Source organism: Cyrtonyx montezumae, unplaced genomic scaffold (assembly GCF_038088225.1).
Source record: "Cyrtonyx montezumae isolate F1298 unplaced genomic scaffold, pur_monq_1.0 scaffold_3, whole genome shotgun sequence".
Taxonomy (NCBI): Eukaryota; Metazoa; Chordata; class Aves; order Galliformes; family Odontophoridae; genus Cyrtonyx; species Cyrtonyx montezumae.
The window spans coordinates 11,639,318-11,657,455 of record NW_027072034.1 but is presented as its reverse complement, the minus strand read 5'-3'; the positions used below and the strand labels follow the sequence as shown (position 1 = coordinate 11,657,455).

The 18,138-nt window shown below is 34.5% G+C and overlaps 1 protein-coding gene across 6 annotated transcripts in view; it reads left to right on the top strand.

The window, feature by feature from the left end:
* DACH1 (dachshund family transcription factor 1) overlaps positions 1 to 18,138 on the top strand; it is a 347,790-nt gene that overhangs the window by 169,709 nt on the left and 159,943 nt on the right. For all 6 annotated transcript variants that reach the window (XM_065744032.1, XM_065744033.1, XM_065744031.1 and 3 more), the window contains exon 3: positions 11,994 to 12,155. In XM_065744032.1, the coding sequence (XP_065600104.1) occupies positions 11,994 to 12,155 (162 nt within the window). The remainder of the gene's footprint in view (positions 1 to 11,993; positions 12,156 to 18,138) is intronic.

The window sequence follows — 18,138 nt, the reverse complement described above, 5'->3', positions numbered from 1 at the left end:
TCAGTTAGAACAATGAAATTCTTATTTAAACAGGTGATCTGCTTCAAAATTAATTCAGGTATTATTCAGGTATTTTATTTCAGCGTATCTTTTGAGATTCTTCTTAGTACCCAATAAGGATTTCCTTGGAAGGAATTCTTGGCTTATATGGATGAGCCACAGTCATGTATGTGTGGGGGCAGTGATCTGCTTGTATTTAATTTACAACTAACTGAAGATAAATCATAAGAAAATGGCAGTCAGGAGAACCAGACAGGCCATCCAGCTGTCCAACCAAGCAACTGACCTAGGGGCATCTCTAAAGCTGCCAAAATAACTGTTTATGGAATCTGACAAAAAGCCAAATCCTACTGCTAGAAAAAATATCTCCCGTAATTTTGCATCTGGGTCTTTCATATGAACGCACGGGACGTGAAAAAGAAAGTAAATAAATGGTAAAGCATTTTGAGCAATTGGCATTCTAGAGTTATTGTTATTTCTGTTAACACTTGTTTGAAACACTCAGTGCTAATGAAGGACTAATTTGGAGGAAGAGAGCACAGAGTTAGAAGCTTTCATTGAACTCAAGTTCAATTTGATTTTGTCAATTTGCCAAAAGGGTAAGATACTAAGATGAGCTGATGCATCAAATGGATTAAAAAAAAATTGTCCTATTAATAAAGGTAATATTTCTTATAGTTTGGGGTGCAAATGTTGATCTCATCAATACAACAAACAGCTCATTTAAGCAACTGGAAATATTAACCATTCAGCACTCCAGTATATCAGCACCATCAGAGACCGTCTGTTTCTTTGGTCCTCTGAAGCCATTTTGTAACTCCTTCTGTATTTCATACACTTAACATGCCAGGAGTATCAGTCACTTGTACCTGAAATTAACTGTTTCCAGGAAAATTCTAAGGTTGCACTGAACATCACTAAGGATTTCCTGAAGTGTAAGCTTTCTTTCAATAAGCACATGAGAATAGAAAAAAGCTACTTGTAAATATTTTCCTTCAAAAACGTGTTGATTGAGACAGTATTATACTGCCACTTTTGAAAAGCATTTTGTATGGTTGGGAAGGGCAAGGTGTCAACAGCAAAGAGAGAAAACAGCAAAGAAAAATTTATGTACACTTTGCAGATTTGATCATGATACTACATGGTGCATACATAAATGTCTACAATAGATGATATGTCATCTTTATTAAACACTGTTGCTGGAAGGACAGAATCATGCTGATTCATCTGCTTTTATTATGTGAAATCTCACTACTACGTACAGCTTAGATAAAACATGGTTCTTTTGTGGCCTGTTATTGCCATTGAATGTCTGTTTTGATAGTTGGAGTAAATACTCCTTTTCAAGCTTGGCAAAGAAATGCAACATATGACTAATGTGCCCAATTAAAGACCTGAAAACACTGAAAGAATGCTAAGAATTCTAGAAGTAGACATTTCTCTAATCATCAGGCAAAAAATAATATATATCTCCTTAGTTTTGTGCACACTTTATCAGAAAATTAAATTTGGTTATACATTTGTGTCCTTTCAAATAGTAACTCCTGTGCTTCCAAAACTGAGTATGTTTTTTAACATGCTTAAATGCCAATTAAGAATTCAATTGTAAACAAACTCAGAAATTCATTGTAAGAAATTATCACAAACTCGGTCATTTCCCCTCATTTCCTCATGTATATCAAAAAATTTACAGTTCTGTATTTTATCAGTCCCATTAGTGTATTTCACAGCTAGCATGTTCTTCAGACCACTTTAGGAAGGGGCCACCAAGGCCGTTGGGTTATGTAGTGAATAATGCTGTAAACTGTAAGCAACACCGTATACTTGCCATCTTACCTATCTGTGTGATTTCCTAAGTGATTTCAAATCAACATTAGTATCAAATAATTAGAATGTGCATGGTGTTCAGGTTTCTAAGACATTATAATAGCAATATTTGTGTCCTGTTTTCCAGGTGATCTGTAGAGAAAATTTTCTGATTAGAGTGTGGAGAACTAGTAGTGTCTGTAAAATCCCCCCCAGATAAACATGCACTAAGAGGAACAGACCATGCATGTTTTTATTAAAAAGATAAAGACATTCTCTCCGTCAGGATGTTGATGCTTTAGTTGTTAAATATTGATATTGCATCTTACTGTTGGCTGAGGTTAGATTGCTAGTGGCTGGGAAAAAAAAAGTGAGCTATTATCTAGATACTGATTAAATTTTTGTCAATTATTTTTATTACTCACTTTGTGCTAAGTTTGCAGTCCATTTTGCCAATATCAGTGTCAGAATTGTAAAACTTAGAATTTAGAAATGATAAGAAGAAAGGTCATAACCTAGAGTAATGAGAAATTATAGAACACATATCCCATCCCTCTTTTCTGCAGAGGCTGACAAATGGAGAAATTTCCAGTAACAGATAGATTTGGGGTATACTCTAATGTATTGATAGCCTGTTCATTAATGCTTGAAGAAAAGATGAATTAAATTTACTTCTGTATATTACAATATTTTGAGGAATATGTGGAATACTCATATTTTGACTGTTGATTAATGCCACCCATTTGAGAGGAGTAAAGTACAGCCAGTGATACACATATAATACCTCATTCAGACATGATATGATGAAGATTTCTTGGGCCTAAGATGATCTTGTTAAGGTCCATACTAGGACCTTGTCATGCTGTGTATTTGTTGTCTTGAATATTCATCCATAATGGGGTAGAAAGTCGTACTGTTCAGCTCTTGATTTCAAAGATTATGCCTTTTGGAAGCACACACAATCAATTGTACAAATCTAACTTTGCCAAAGGCTGCAGTTTCTATAATATTGCATCAATGCATACTGTGGGTTAGGTAGCACGTTTGTTTCTGTATTATAACCAAATACAGTGATTATATTTGCATAATAAATAGCGTATTTTCCCCTTTAACATTGTAAGCATCTTCAAATGTTTACTTTTTGAATATGAGTCAATTCTGAGTTGTAAAATAATCTTTTTGGAGACAGAAATGCCAGAAGTGAGCCAGAGAGTAATCCTTTGATACAGAGCTGTGATATGACCATGGTTTCACTGCATGAAGGCACATGCACATCTCCCACTGTCATGCCATGGAAGGAGACGCAGGTGCTTCCAAATGTCCAAAGTCTGTGATTTGTCTAGTGCCTTGATCTGCACTCGAGATGCAAAGAGAAGAGTGCACACCCCAGAGATTAGGTGCCAATCCATGAAATCTAGTGTTCTGTTACCTGGTGCAACAAGTGGAGCATGTAAGTGAGAGAGGGCTGTCTGTAAGAATTTACTACCTTTTAATCTGAAAGCAGGACTACACAGCATTCCCTGTAAGTCATTATCACAGCTACTTTGTACAGTATCACAGTTCTGCATCACAGTACAGTAGTCTGCTGTCGGTGTTCTGTAATAGTACATTTAGCCCTATGCCTTGCCTGTGGCACAGCATAATGTATAATGGATCTGACAAAATTAAAAAATAGAAATAAAAAAGAAGAAAAAAAAGAAAAAAGAAACAGGACCATAGACACCTTGCAGCTCTTGAAGGTGGTGGAGGAGGTAGGGCTCCCCTGATCCTTACAGGTGAATTCTTTATGTTTTGAAACATGAAAATTCTCTTGCCCAACTTTGTGTGCTAAAACAGTGACAGGTAGGCCTTGAAATAACAACTAGTAGATTTCTGGAATCTTTTCCTATATTGACTTCTGTCATTATAGTGCTTTTCACACTTGTAAATGTAGATGAAAACAGCAATCAATAGGATATTTGTTCATGTAGCATATTTTTACGCTGTTAATAAATAATCCTTTATAAGCTTTATTTAAAATATCTTGAAAAGGTAGTGAATAAGATGTATTTCACGTGAAAGACCAGGTGTATACATCAAATTGGTAAATAGGAATGAATTTGGCAGCTCTTCATGCAAGGTTGAGATCTGAAGTTGTAGGGAGACTTCCATTGGGCCATCGGGCTGCTTTGACAGTGTTCAGATATTAGTTTAATCAAAGAACTGTGTGCCATTACCCCAGGATCTGCGTCAAGCTGTGGATTAGGTTTATAAAAAAAAAACTACAAAAGCTCCTGCCGGTTGAAAGATTATGAGTATTTAGCTACATTACTGCTGTTACAGGCATGAACACGCACGTCCTTTTGGTATTTTTGTATTGTAGAGGTGTTGCAATTAATTAACTGTGTCCATCTAGTTTTAAATTGGACTGCAGACCAAGGCTTTATTAAGTAGCTCTGATTTTTTGTATTCTGTTTCTGACCTTATAATGAAATGCATTTCTCTAAACAAGACTCAAAGAACGTGTCAATAAAAGACATTGATGTTAGTCAAATCTAAGAATGTTAATCAGGAAAATTCATGGAACACCAATAACTATCAGTAACTGCCATTGTGTTAAACCTTTTAATTTCTCGTAACGGAGAGAATAGAGTTGTGAGAACATGAGATAATACACACAAAAAGAATAAAGGAATTCTGTTTGCAAAAGGTGCAGGGAAGTTGTTCCCATAATAAGTCATTCTATTTAACAAGAGCCATTATTGCACTCTAGCAATGCAAATGTAAAACAGAAAGTCTATTAGGAACCAGGCATCATTGTTAGCATAATATATTGTTAGTATTTATATTTTCCCTTCACACATACTTCATTTTTTATGTTTTTGGATTACATAGTATTCCGCTAAAGAGATTGTGAATCGAGGTTTGACACGTAAGTAAAAGTATTTTTTTATATTGTTCAAAGCTGACCTCTGCTTTTAGAAAGGCTTGATCTGCACTTTTTCATCTGTTTAGAAGCATGCATTTTTGGTTAAGAAATTGAAGACAATCTCTTTGTCTTTTCCTAAGCTAGGGAGTTTGAGATAAAAAAGAATGCCTGCTTTAAAAGTCACACATGGCTGTAATTTAAGATTTTTTTTACCTCATTGTCCATAACAGTTGAAAGAAACCTTCAATGAAAGTTTATTAACTAGGCCAATGCCTCAGGCAATAAAGGTTCATTTATTACCAGTTTCTTGGCTGTTTTTCTTCTTCTATTTTTCGGTTAAACTCATAGCGTAAGATAATACTTCACAAAATTAAACCTTTGACCTTCTGTGGAGTTAAGTCGCCTTTGATTAGATAAAGTAACAATTTATGGTCCAGCATGAGGTTGCACACAAAATGAATAATGCAATAGGCTGAATGAGAACTGAGAATCTATTGCTTTTGAAAAGATGACTGTTGTTTAAGAAAGAATGTTCCCTCTTAATTGTGTTGTTGTGAAGCTGTATGCATTCCAGCAGTATTTTAAACTGCTGAAAAATATAATATAGCGAGGCATCATTGCAGAGTGCATTGTTTAATTCTATCACGATTGCATCAAACCAATGAAAAGTCACAGATTACAAAACATGATAAGCTCTAACAGTAATTTGTCATGTTATTTGAAATACACTTTAAGATTATACTTTTTACACTTCATTACAAAGAAATAAATCCACAATAAAGAATATCTTCATGGAACATATATGCATCAGTCCCATATATGGTAGCTATCAGTGATAAAGTCACTACGTTTGCCTTTTATTTTCCCCCACCAATTCTGAACCTGCCAGTAGTTCTCCGAAATGAAATCTGTGTTAAGTTTTCTTTGCTTTCAGCAAAACAGATCAAGAGGACACTGCTTCTTTCTAGGTCTGTGTTTTATTTCTGCAACTGTGTTATTCATTGCAGGGACGCATTATATGTAAAAAGGTTTTTAGATTTGAAAGTTGCTGAGGAAATTTAGCTCTTTTGATTGTTTATTTTAAATGAAATACCCAGACGAAAAAAAAAATCATATTGCAATTTAGGAGTAGTTACAGGAAAAAGGTCTGATTAGTTCTGATGAACAACAGATGGTTGGAGACTCACAAACATTGGTTTTGTCCCAGTGCAAGATTGGCAACTTCATTTTAGTTCACCATTTCTAGTTTCACTAGTCTAACTTATATCACATGGCTCAATTTTTCTAACAATTCCTTCTTTAAAAATACTTGAAGTGCAATTAGTTATTCCACTTTCATTTATTTACCTGACTCTTTTATTAATATCAATTTTATGAGTATTCAGAAATAATCTGGATGAGCAGCTTATGCTGCACCATCAAGCTGAGCAGGAAAATAAAACTAGAAATGCCAGACAAGGATTTTGCTGTTATCCAAAAATAAAAGGTAATGATGTTTTTGGGGTATACCAATATTGTATACAATCAGTTCAGATATAAGGAACATAAATCTTCTGGATGATTGCTACATGCCAGTTCTTTATACATAAAGAACTCTACTAAGGAAAGTTGGTATATTTTAGCAGAATGTTACAGTACAGTGTGAAGTTCCCCTTTCAACAGTCTACATAATCAGACCCCTGTCCTCCTGCAGATTGCTTTCCCATTCTTGTTCTATGTATTGTACTATAAAATACCCATTAGATCAGAGACAGGTTAGGATCCTATTTCATTTGAAATAACTTGGTAGCAGTTTAGCAAGCTACCAAAAACTTAGGTCTGAACTGCAGAAACCCATGAAACCATTGCAACAATCTGCAGTGATCAGGGTCAAGACTTCGGGAGTAACACTGCATTTATTTCTCAAGCAGAGGGATTCAGACTGTAGCAAGATTTTTGTCCAAGCAAGAACTCCAGTATGAAATCTAGAATTAAATTGAGAAAATACGCAAATTATTTTCATGTCTATGCCACTAACATAAACTATAAGAAGAAAGATTAAGCATTAATGTGAAATAATGAAAGGATTTCTTTCAGAATTCAGATGCAATTTGGATCTCCTCTCATGCAGTGAATAAAACGTTTATGCTGAATGAACTTTCCAGCAAATAAATTAAATTAAATGTAACACATTGCTGACTGTCATTTTTTTATTTTCTGCATATTGTATGATGAAAAGATGAGTAATCATGAAAGTAGAATTGAAGTCCTAAAGAAAGTGGTTGTGAAAATGCATACACATATTAGTAGATTTTTTAATGTATCTGTAAGTGTGTATAAATATGGTATTTATAAAGGAAAGAACAAATTATATTAAGGCAGTTAATAATTATTAGAAATAATTATTTTTACATTTAGAAATAATTATTAGGAATGCTAATTACTGTTGGAAATAGTATGAAAAAGTTGTAAGTAAAACCAGATAATGAAATATTTTTGTAGTTTGTCCATGGACCAGGTTTAGGTGAATGCTGAGAATGTGAATGTTGAGATGTATTTGAACCTGAGAAGTAAACTCATACTTAATTTTATTGCTTTTTTTATTTTTTATTTTTTTCCCCACAAATAGGATGTCTTGTAAAATTATCATTCCATAAAAATTGAAAGTTTTAGGAGCAGTCTCTAAAGGCAGGGAATAGTATTTGTTGGAAGTTGTGTGTCTCCAACGGTATTTTCTACACTTTTTGAAAATCTGCCATTATATATGACAGCTTTCTTTGGCATTTTGCTTTTAAAGCACTTTCTTATTTTTTTTTTTCCCTGGAGATACTATGTGTTTTGTCATTGTGTTTCATTCACTCGTTTTTCAGCATTATAGACCATGCATACTGGGCATACTTCTGGTCTCATTCTCACCCACAAAATTCTGTCTTCACTAGACTTGCATGGGTGTAAATTAAACCAGAACTTGGCAGGGAATGCTTATGATTATATTTGGCAGAGGCAGCAGGCTGCAACTTTATTAACATAATTAACAAACACACCCAACAGGCCAAAGTAATCTAGTGACAGAAGAAGGAAGGTCTTTGTAGAAAAGGATCATTCACACTTTTGGTGTTCTGCTTCTTGTTCCTGAGTTCCTACTAAGGCTTGGAGAGCTTTCAATTGAGTTGTAATTCAAATTCATGTGGTTCCTACAAGACACCTTGAACGGACTTTTGCTGATGAGTCTATAGGAACTGTCAGCAGTACTGAGATTAGTTCATAAGCATGATGTTGAATTGAACTTTACTTTCTGATGTTTTGCATTTTGAATTAAATTGTTGGACAAGATTAATTGCATGCAGTAAGAGATTTAAATGAATAGCTTTATAAAGCATTAAAATTCTAAGTATGTCACATGGGAAAAAAGCTGTAAGGTTTAAACGAATAAATGTATTTAATGCATAAAATGCCTAGGCTAATTTTTTAATTCCTTTACTAACATCTTTTATTGAAAAAAACATACTTTATTCATCCATCTTAGTTATACTGCTGCAGTTGTGGTAATTTAATATTCCTGCTCTTCGCTAATCTTCTGGTTCAACAGAAGTAAACAATAGGTTTCATAAATTAAAAATACGCTCTTCAGAACATGCTTTTAAAGATAAAAAACAAGGCTGTAAACATTTATGACTGAAACAAACTAGATTGTTCAAATACTGCCATGATGTATCATGTATATCAATATGGCACTGATATCAGTTAGAATGCAAACAAGGTTTTAAATGATGTGCCCCTTCATTTCAGCTGGAGAATCCGCTTTATACCATCTGCCTATCAGATGGTTAGGAACCAGGACTGCGTATTAATGCCACATGTTCGATTTTCTTTCCTCTTGTAATGGTTAGATTCATATTGCTAATAGCTGTGCATGAGCACTGTCGATGAAAGTTGTGTGACGATGGAGTGATGAGATATTTATAAAGCTGCCTGTCTCACTGCATAATCAGCAGGAAGAATGCCAGACATAAACAACTTATCAATTTCAGAATATTAATGACAGCCACCATTGACTTTAATCCATCGAATATTTTGGCCCGGACACTTTTTAACTGTCCAGATAAATTTTTGTAAAGCATAAAAAGTAACTGAGTGGCTGTTCTGTGTGATTCTTATTATATCTTCCATTTCAGTTGCCTTTATTGATGACTTATGATTCTCTCATTTAGATGATAAAACTTCTGTAACAAAAAATATACAGCTAAGAAATTCTGTGGCTACTTGCTGTTAGAAAAAAGCGATACTAATTAATGTTTAGTTCAAAGGGCTTTTTCAAACAACCACTTTAAGAAACAATTTTCAAGAACTTACCCAAGGATACATGAATGTTAGAATTTTAAAATATACATGCAGATTTTACATAGCATCTTATTAATCTCTTCTATTTGTTACATATATGATAACCTCTTTTAGTGAGACAGGTAAAGCAATGTGCTAGCAAGAAATTTTTGTTCTGTCTTGGGCCTTCCTTGCCATTTGCTTTGCTATATTATGGCAGTGGAAGGATAGCAAAAAATTAACAGTAAGGCAGAAATTGTTCTAGGGTAGAATTGCCAAGATTAAACTACATTTCTATGGATTATTCCATACTAAGTCCATCTCCCACCCCCAGTTGTGCTTGTATGAGAGACACATTTCAGATTTAGTGTTTAAATTAATTGCTGTGTGGCAAAGTAATCGTTTCAATTACTTATGCAGGTGTATAAGCGTAGGAATAAAACTAGTAGTTTTTTTTTTTTTTTTTTTTGAATTTTCATTTATTACCACAAGCATTGTTTTGAAAAAAAGTTGTATTAAAGATCCAAGCTGTGTTTTATTTTCCTAGTCCATATCCAAAGGCTGTGGTTTCCTTTACAGAGAAACACTGTGGCCTGCTTCAGAGGGAAGCATAAATGGATTTTTTGTAGATTTTATAGCAAAAGTGAGTGTGTATTTTAGCAGTTCTGAAATGTGAAAAACAATATTTCTCTGTGAAAACATATATTTCCAGATGAGCTCATAAATACAGTGGATTATCTGTGTAATATGGTGTTAATACTATTACTTGGAACTAAGTAAAAATTGTTCTCAAAGTTAGTTACAGCCAAAAGTTTGAGGCCTGCTCTTGTATTTGTTGGTTGTGTATATTGGTATTTGAATATTTCTCTACAGGTTTTTTCTTTAAAGATGATAGTTTTAGCTTGCTAATGGTGTATATAGAAAAAAAGGAAGTATAGGGTATTGTATTGTTTGATGAACACAGGAAGCAAACCCTAGTTCAGAGGTGTACTATCCCTTTCTCTGTGGCCTAATTTAGGGACTGTAACCAAATTTGTATAATGTATAACTTCATATCCTTCCTCTGAGATAAAAATACCATTGGAAGTAATCCATGTCATTGTCGATATCTTCTTAAAGATCAGAACATGCATATTTTGTAATAGAAGCAGATGCTAAAATAAAACGAAACCCTCAAGTTTACCCACCTTCTGATTTTTATTTTATTTTTTACTTTAAGTACTTCTCCCTGAAATAGCAGTTTTCTAAATAATATTGATCTGCCAGTGCAGAATGTAATTATCACATACTTGGTAATTCTTATTGCACTTGGAGGTGTTGGAAGCTTGCTTATGAGGCTGGAGTTGTTTGCTAATGTTTATGCAGTCATGCAGAGAAATAAGGGAAAGCGACCTTGAGTTAAGACATCATATATTAGAAGGTACTGTTTATGCTACCTTGTTGCTTTCCCCATGATGGCAGAGATTCCCTCAAAATCTGTTCACCTTCTGCTTTCTCCCCAGTGGGTTTCCTTCTTTCTCTCCCCATTGCTAGCTGAAGACATGGCAACAGTGAACTGATTTTTCATTTAAGAATGCAAAAGAGACAACAAGAGGAGCCAAATACCGGAAGAAATATTTACCTCATCAACCTGGGGTTATTTGCCTATTAGGTCTTTCTGACTGAAGTTCACTTTTCCTATGCTGGGGCAGAAGCCTAGGCCCAGTATTAAATAATGGAGTTAATTTATCTTGAGATATGTAGCACACTTCACACCTCTCAGACTGGCCGAAAAACAGAGAAGCACACACCTTTGAACTGATGACTGTGTGATTTTTGAAGCTGTCCCTCCTGTCAGGGCAAGAATCTTTTGACATCACAGGTTGCGGGTGTAGGTTGGTAGCTTTACTTCATGCAACTTACGTAGTGTAGTTCCTTCTCTTTAATATACTACGTTTACTTTTCTTTAATTTTCATGTCTACTTCCTTGCTTAATCATGCAGGATAAGCAGAAAGTGGAGGTCTTTTCCTGCATAGCTCTTGTGAAGCTTTGACACTGACTTCTCTCCATCATTACCCAGGCTTGAGCAAAGCAATGGGAGTGAGAAGCAGCACTGACTGGAGACAGCGGACGAAATATTCTGTCTCAAGGAGGAAGGCAGAAAATTTAATACATCACATAAAGACTTTGAGTTTTGAAGGCATTACTGGAAATTTTCTATTAATTGCTTTAGACAGAGAAGACTTTTCTTTTTCACAAAAACTCTTGCGTGTGGATGAATGGCAGAAATGTGGTTTGGTAGGATAAGCACTTGAAGTACATGATGGTGGCTTTAGGTTTGGGATGAAATCAGTTTCAGAGATTCCATTATTGTTGATAAATGCCACGATGCCTTGAAGTTTTGGGAAATCAAAATGAATGTTCTATCAAAGTTCAGCTTAACTCACCTTTCTCTTAAAAATACTTCTTATGAAGTCCTACATCTTCTAGATATTATGTGGGAAATAAGAATTAAATGCCTCTATTATTCCATCTATTACTCATAAATATGAATTGTAGACTTGTGCTTCTTATTTTTCTTTTCTTTCTATTCATCATGGTAAAAACACTTTATATTTAAAGGGTATTTTTCTAGGTACAGTTTTGTGGATGTTCACCTCTTCTTAATTAGACATTTTTAGACCATTTACAAGCTAAACTTCATTTCTGAGAGCATGCATTTGTACATGCAGCTATTTTTGACTGTATTCTAACTGCAATTACTGAACACCAAGTTAAGATTCAGCTGGTTGTTTAGAAGTAAATGTCAAAATAGGATATGTAACATTTAATTTGAATAAAATGGATAACCTTCAAATGAAGCAAGTGGAATGGTGAATACCCTGCAGTGTTCTCTATTCGCTATATAGGCAGCATGAAGGAACAGTAACAGTCTTAATCCCTACAATAATGAAGAATCATAGAATAATGTGTATTAAATGTTATTCATACTTTTTGCAGGCTTGACAGCAGCAGCTGCAGCAGCAGCAGCTGCCACCAATGCTGCCATAGCAGAAGCAATGAAAGTGAAAAAAATTAAATTGGAAGCTATGTCCAACTACCATGCAAATAATAACCAGCATGGAGCAGACTCTGAAAATGGAGATCTGAATTCAAGTGTTGGTAAGTCTGAGATACAGCATTACTGTTTATCCATAACACTCAAGTATTTTATTAAAATGGTGATCCTCCTGGCCTTCCTTCTGGAATCGTTGATTTGGTGTAAAGTGTTGCATATTAATTTTCCTGATTTTGTTTTTAGTTTCGTTTTGTGTATGACCTTTACACCCATGTTCAGCATTGTTGTTAACTATTACAAAAACATTCTTTCCTTTACAGGTTAGTTTTGCAGACTTCAGTTAATATTTTCCATGAAGGAAAGTGGTTTGATTGCTTAGAGTTCATTTGTCAAAGTACAGGTGGGGTGACAGATGATGGTGTCAGAATGAAATTTAACAATGTCTCCTGCTCAGTGTGCTGGGTATCGACTTTAGGTAATTCAGAACACAAGCTTGAAAGGAAAATATTTCATACTTTCATGTGCCCTGTGACAAAAGGAAAACATACATACACAATAAATTATTGCCATGCTCTGCAGTTCCTATCATATTTTATTTTAATAAACACATTCTTAAAATGTAGTTAACAGGTTTTTCCATTTCTTAAGCAGCCATCAGCAGCTCATGTTCTTTCTCAGAAAGAATTGTTTCAGTACACTTTATTCATTTGTTTGGACTATTTGTTTTGCTAAAGCATACTTCAAAGCTAGAGTAACTTTTTGTTGTTGTTGATTAAATCTTTAATCATCTGTGTGTGTCTGCTGTAAAATGTTTTGTTATGCCATTTCATTGTATTGGTTCCTTTTATCATGTTGAGACAGTATTAACTCAGCAGCAGAAATTCAATGACAAAGAGGTATGCTGGAAAGACTGCAGGCAAGATTGGTGTATATTGGAATAAAATGGCTTAAGAAAGGAGTTCTGGGGTTTTATTTTTTTCTCTTTTGTTTTTCAGTTTACTTATTCATTCTACTTCTCTTAAGTGTAACCGAAATGAGTCTTAATTAGTTACGTACTCAACGTAAGTAAACATATTTATGAACTACAATTCTGTACAATTCAGTAGCATTGGTAGGCTGCTATAAAGCAGTACTGTGGGCTGCTATACAAAGAACCAGTTCATGAAGGCATGTTATTTTAAATAACAACAGTATGTATGCAGCATCACATGAGGTGAAAACCAAATTTTTGTCTTCCAGTAAAGAAAAGCCTTTAAAAATGCTTCTGTGAGAAAATGATCTTAAATGATTGTGACTATACTTGGATACCAACACATGCAGTCGGTATAATATTACTGGGAAAGTTATCCTCTTGGAAAGAAGAGGACAACATTGGAAAAAGATCAGGAGGATGTCTTTAAAATATGGGAGGGGAGAGGATATGTACAAATAAAATGCAGGACCAGGTGGACCCTAAGATACTGAAAGAACAGTAAAATGAGTGGAAAGTGCAAAATTCAAGGTAAAGAGCTTGAACTTGAAGACAGTTGAGATTTGAATTTCAGTGTAATATGTGAAATGAAGTGCTCAAATACTGAATTAGATAACTGTTACTCTGCTTGGCCGTACTAGTGATAAACCAGTTGCCCATTTGTGGAGATAGGCAAGTTTAGCAAATAACGCATAAACTGCATGAAGTATTTGTGGGATTTGTGGAAGAAATAGCTGAATTGCATCTGAATAAAAATAATTAAAGAATCCATCTTAAAATCATTGTTTGAGACCTAATTTAAATAGTTAATCTGCCCTCTCACATATTGCCTATTTAAAATGTATTCAAGCTATTTTAGTAGGGTAGAGTAAGTGAAGAAACATTATTGTCATTGTCAAAATTCCTTTTCAGCCCCTTAACTTACTTGCTAACTGAAGTTAATTTTCCTATTTAACAGAATGAAGAATTGAGTTCATTTTGTTCAGAAAAAAAAAAGAAAAAATTGATCTTAAGTACATTGAATAGCATTCACTTGTCTCTCTTCCATGAGCAATGAGTCTGGAAATACAGCTTGCTTGCTTGTACATAGTTTTGAATTATACTTCTCCTACAGAGATTATTTCAAATATTGTTTGTATTTATTTATTTCCTGTGTAGTGAATCCTATGTAGCATCCAGTGTCGGTTATGCCTACGGAATCAGAAAAGTGATGATTGGTAATAATGATGCCAGAATGTTATTAGGTTCATTAAGTCTCTATTTGGCATTTGCATTGCTGAAAATCAGCATATTGTATTATCTTGACAAGAACTGGTATTTCAAAAGTGTTGCTTGGTAGTAGGAATACAAGTGGGTGTTATTTATTTTTATTTATTTATTTTTTTCATTTTTCTTCAGATGTTTATGGTTTTTGAAATAAATATCAAATCTATATATCATTGACAATTTTAAATGTTGGTTTATTAAGAATGAATTGAAAACTGTTCTGAACATTGATAGGAGAAAGGGCCAAAACAGAAGAAAATAATCGGATCTTTATGTTTCAAATGATGCTATGCACCAGACCACATTAGAATCAGACAAGCAAAAAACAGTCTAAAAGATTAATGTACAATTTAGCCCACATGTAACAGACACTATGGTATGTTAATGTACATGGATTGATCCTACCTCATTTTTGGGCTTTTGTCCAATTGGTTAAAGAAGAAAAATAAAATATGGGCTCTGGAGTTGAATTGTCAGGTTTTCCATAGATTCATTTACTTCTGAATTGTCTTGCTTTTTGGTTTTAATCAGATGCTTAATGTGACTTACAGAAGTAATTTTTGTAAATGAACATTGTATAATTATACAGAACACTACACAAATTTATTAACTTGATCCTTTGAAGCAGTGGCCAAAAGGTTAGTGAGTGAAGGGAGTTAAAGGAAACCGATGATACTAACAAGTAATTATTTTATATCTCTCAGTTTTGCATGGTAACCTTGAGCTTGCATCCTCCCACCAGAATTACCATTTCAGAAGGGAAAAGAAAGGATAAAAAAAAAAGAAATTACAGAGGAATCAGAGTGAGGTATTAACACACTGAGTAAAATATATGGCTGCAACGCCTTTCTCCCCCATCCACAATCAATTGGATTCTTTTAGTTTAATATTTACTTGCTAAGATGAGATGCTAGTCTGCATGGTGATAAACAGTCTGCTACTGGCATCTGAAGGTGACCTGTCAGTTCATATGGACAAATCTCCTGCTTACTGAAATGTACAAAATAAATCATTAAAGCAGGCAGGTGCTCATTCCCAGATTTAAATCACCATAGATTTATGATTTGAATTAATGCTTCATTTGGTCATAGAAATAGATGCTGAGACAAATGATATGCAGTGGTTGGGGTTCCATACTGTAGCCATCCTAATATTGATTACTGCGATGTCTTTGCAATCTCTTGTTTATATCAAGTACTGTCTTGTGACAGCTTGGCTGATATGAGCTACATTGCAGATAAGGAGGAAAAATGTCCTGGGTTCTCTTTAGTGGCAATTCTACATACAATAGGCAGGATAGATAAATTAATGTTTTCTTGTTTAAAAAATGAATTCCATATGGCATCAAACAAAATGCATTGTTTCTAAGATTATGCTGCAGTTTTGTTTTTAATTGCAGAGTTAAAAGAAAGAGAGTGACAAGGTCAAACTTTAAATTTCATTTAAGAGGTTCTGCTCTTTGTCATATTAACATCTTACAGTGTTATTAGGATCAGTCACATATTTACTATCTGATACTCCAAAGTTATGGATAGGTAGAGCACCTCAATTATTTCCTTGCTGCTTAAGTACTTACTGCCATGCTATTGTACTTCATTAACCCGCAGCCACAAAATACAGAAGCCTTTAAATGTGAATGTGTGTAAAGCTCTGCAGGCTAGGCTTTGCATTCTGTAACTTGGTAGGAAGTGAAGAACAGTCCCTATACTACCAAACATTTTATATAATGAATACACTGTGCATACCATTTAGAGAATACTCCAAGGATTTGTAAAGTCCTTTGCCACTTGCTAAAATCTGACTCATAAAACTCGTAAACAACTATCAACAATAGTAAATTACTTGCATAGTAGGAAATGAGTTCATATCTATTCAAAATGTGATCTCAAAACAGATGTCCTAAGAAAATGTCATTGTTTAAATTACATTCATACAAAAAAAAAAATGCTATTATTTCTTTAAGGAAGTGAAGCAATCGTGAAGACTTTGGTGTTCTCAGTTTCTAAACACAGTTAGGAAATACAAAGCAAGATTTTACACTTGGCTAGCATGTTAATCCATAAACAACCACCAAATGTGCTCAAAATTAAGAGGTTTTCTTGACATGTTAGTTTTCCTGTTCACCCGCCTTGCCTTGTAATATTTAAAATTATGAGACGTGTCTAAGATTTCCTGTTATGTGTTGTTCAAAAGTAATTATGGTTTCTTGCTTTTTTTTTTTTTTTTAATCCAGAATCAGAGATAAAATGATTTAGGTTAAATTATTTTTCTCCAGTGACCTTGCCCAATAATAGAACAGTACAACATGCAGTCATTTCCTTTTTCTAAACACACATGTCTATTTTGAAGGAAAGAATTACTTTTATGGTTTCAGGAAAAAGTCTTGGAGACCTTGAAAAAGCAAATAAAAGGAAACAGAGAATGCAGGCCACTGAGCACAGCTCTGCAGTTGCACATCTGATTCTCTGCCTTGGCAATGTTAATGAACCTCAAATCCTCCCTATAATTAGATGAGGGAATTGCTTATATTTTCAAACAGATGATGCTGCTATAATGAAACGATTGACAGGGAACTTAAGAGTGTCTACAGTAGTCATTTGGTTTCCATTTTTTTCCCTTTCCCTTTTCCCTTTTTTTTTTTTTTTTTTTTTTAAGTGTAAAAAGAAGATTGGCTGTAGATACAGGTCCTGGGAGAGGTAGTAATTTACACAGAATGCTATGACAGGTGTCTTTGTGTAGCGCAGAAATAAAATGGAAGAGAGAGGAATGATGGGCAGGTACAGCAATTTTTGGGGAGGGGGTGTCCTGTGCTTATTCTGCCTGGGTTCTTTAAAAGGGGCCGAGACTCAAGAGATGGATCCGGATTGAGTGCACAGCTGTAACTGCTGATGAGCTAATTGCTCCTTATCTCTCAGTCCCATTCATCTTCATTTTTTACCAATTACTGAGAATTATCTGTGTTCTCAGTTGGATATGAGAGTTAATCCTTTTTGGTTAAGCTGGCAGTACTGTGAGCAGATTCCAAATCATAGGGTGAAAAAGCCAGAGCAAGCTTGTTCAAAAACTCTCTCCAGTTCAATGACAGTATCACTTGTACGTAAGAATTTTTCTTTTCTTCAACAGAACACTAATTTTAGGTTTTTCTACTTCAGTACAATTATTAATGTACGGTTTTCTCTTAGTGTGAGCTGAATTTGTGTTCACATCCACTAGGTGGATGAATGTGCCTTTTTTCTAAAACTACTCTGTTACAAAAGTAAAAATACGGTAAGCAGCAAGTTCAGGCTGAAAATATTTTTGCAGTATTTCAGTGTTCAGTGTATGACATAGTTCTTTAAAAGACAAGACTGTACTTGTAATTTTGACAACACAGGACGGAAGACAAATGCTCGTCAGTGACAGGTATCTACTTTTGTAAACTTAGAGATCTGCGGATGAAAAGTGTTGTCTAGGTGATAAGAAAGGCATAATTATACAGCCTTAAGGACAAATGTGGTACATTGAACACATGGCATTTCACGCTAAAGGAATACTTTCATAAAGCTGCATTTTGGGAACAGCAGAACAGATCACTTAGGTATCGCCAGGCCACTTAACTTTATTTTGGAATTGTGCTTGTCTTCGTGATACCATGGGAAAAAATCTTGAATTTCATGGCTGAATCTAACACTAAATCTGACAGTGGAATTAATAATTTTGTAGGATCTGCTTCCATAGCCTTTAATTGTGATTGTTAACTTTGCTAAACAAGGCAGCGAATTGGATGTTATGATCTGAACACCAGTTAGTAAATTAAGGGAATTATTAGCAAAGATTCAGTGTTTCCTCTTGGACAGTCAGTTGTGTTATGA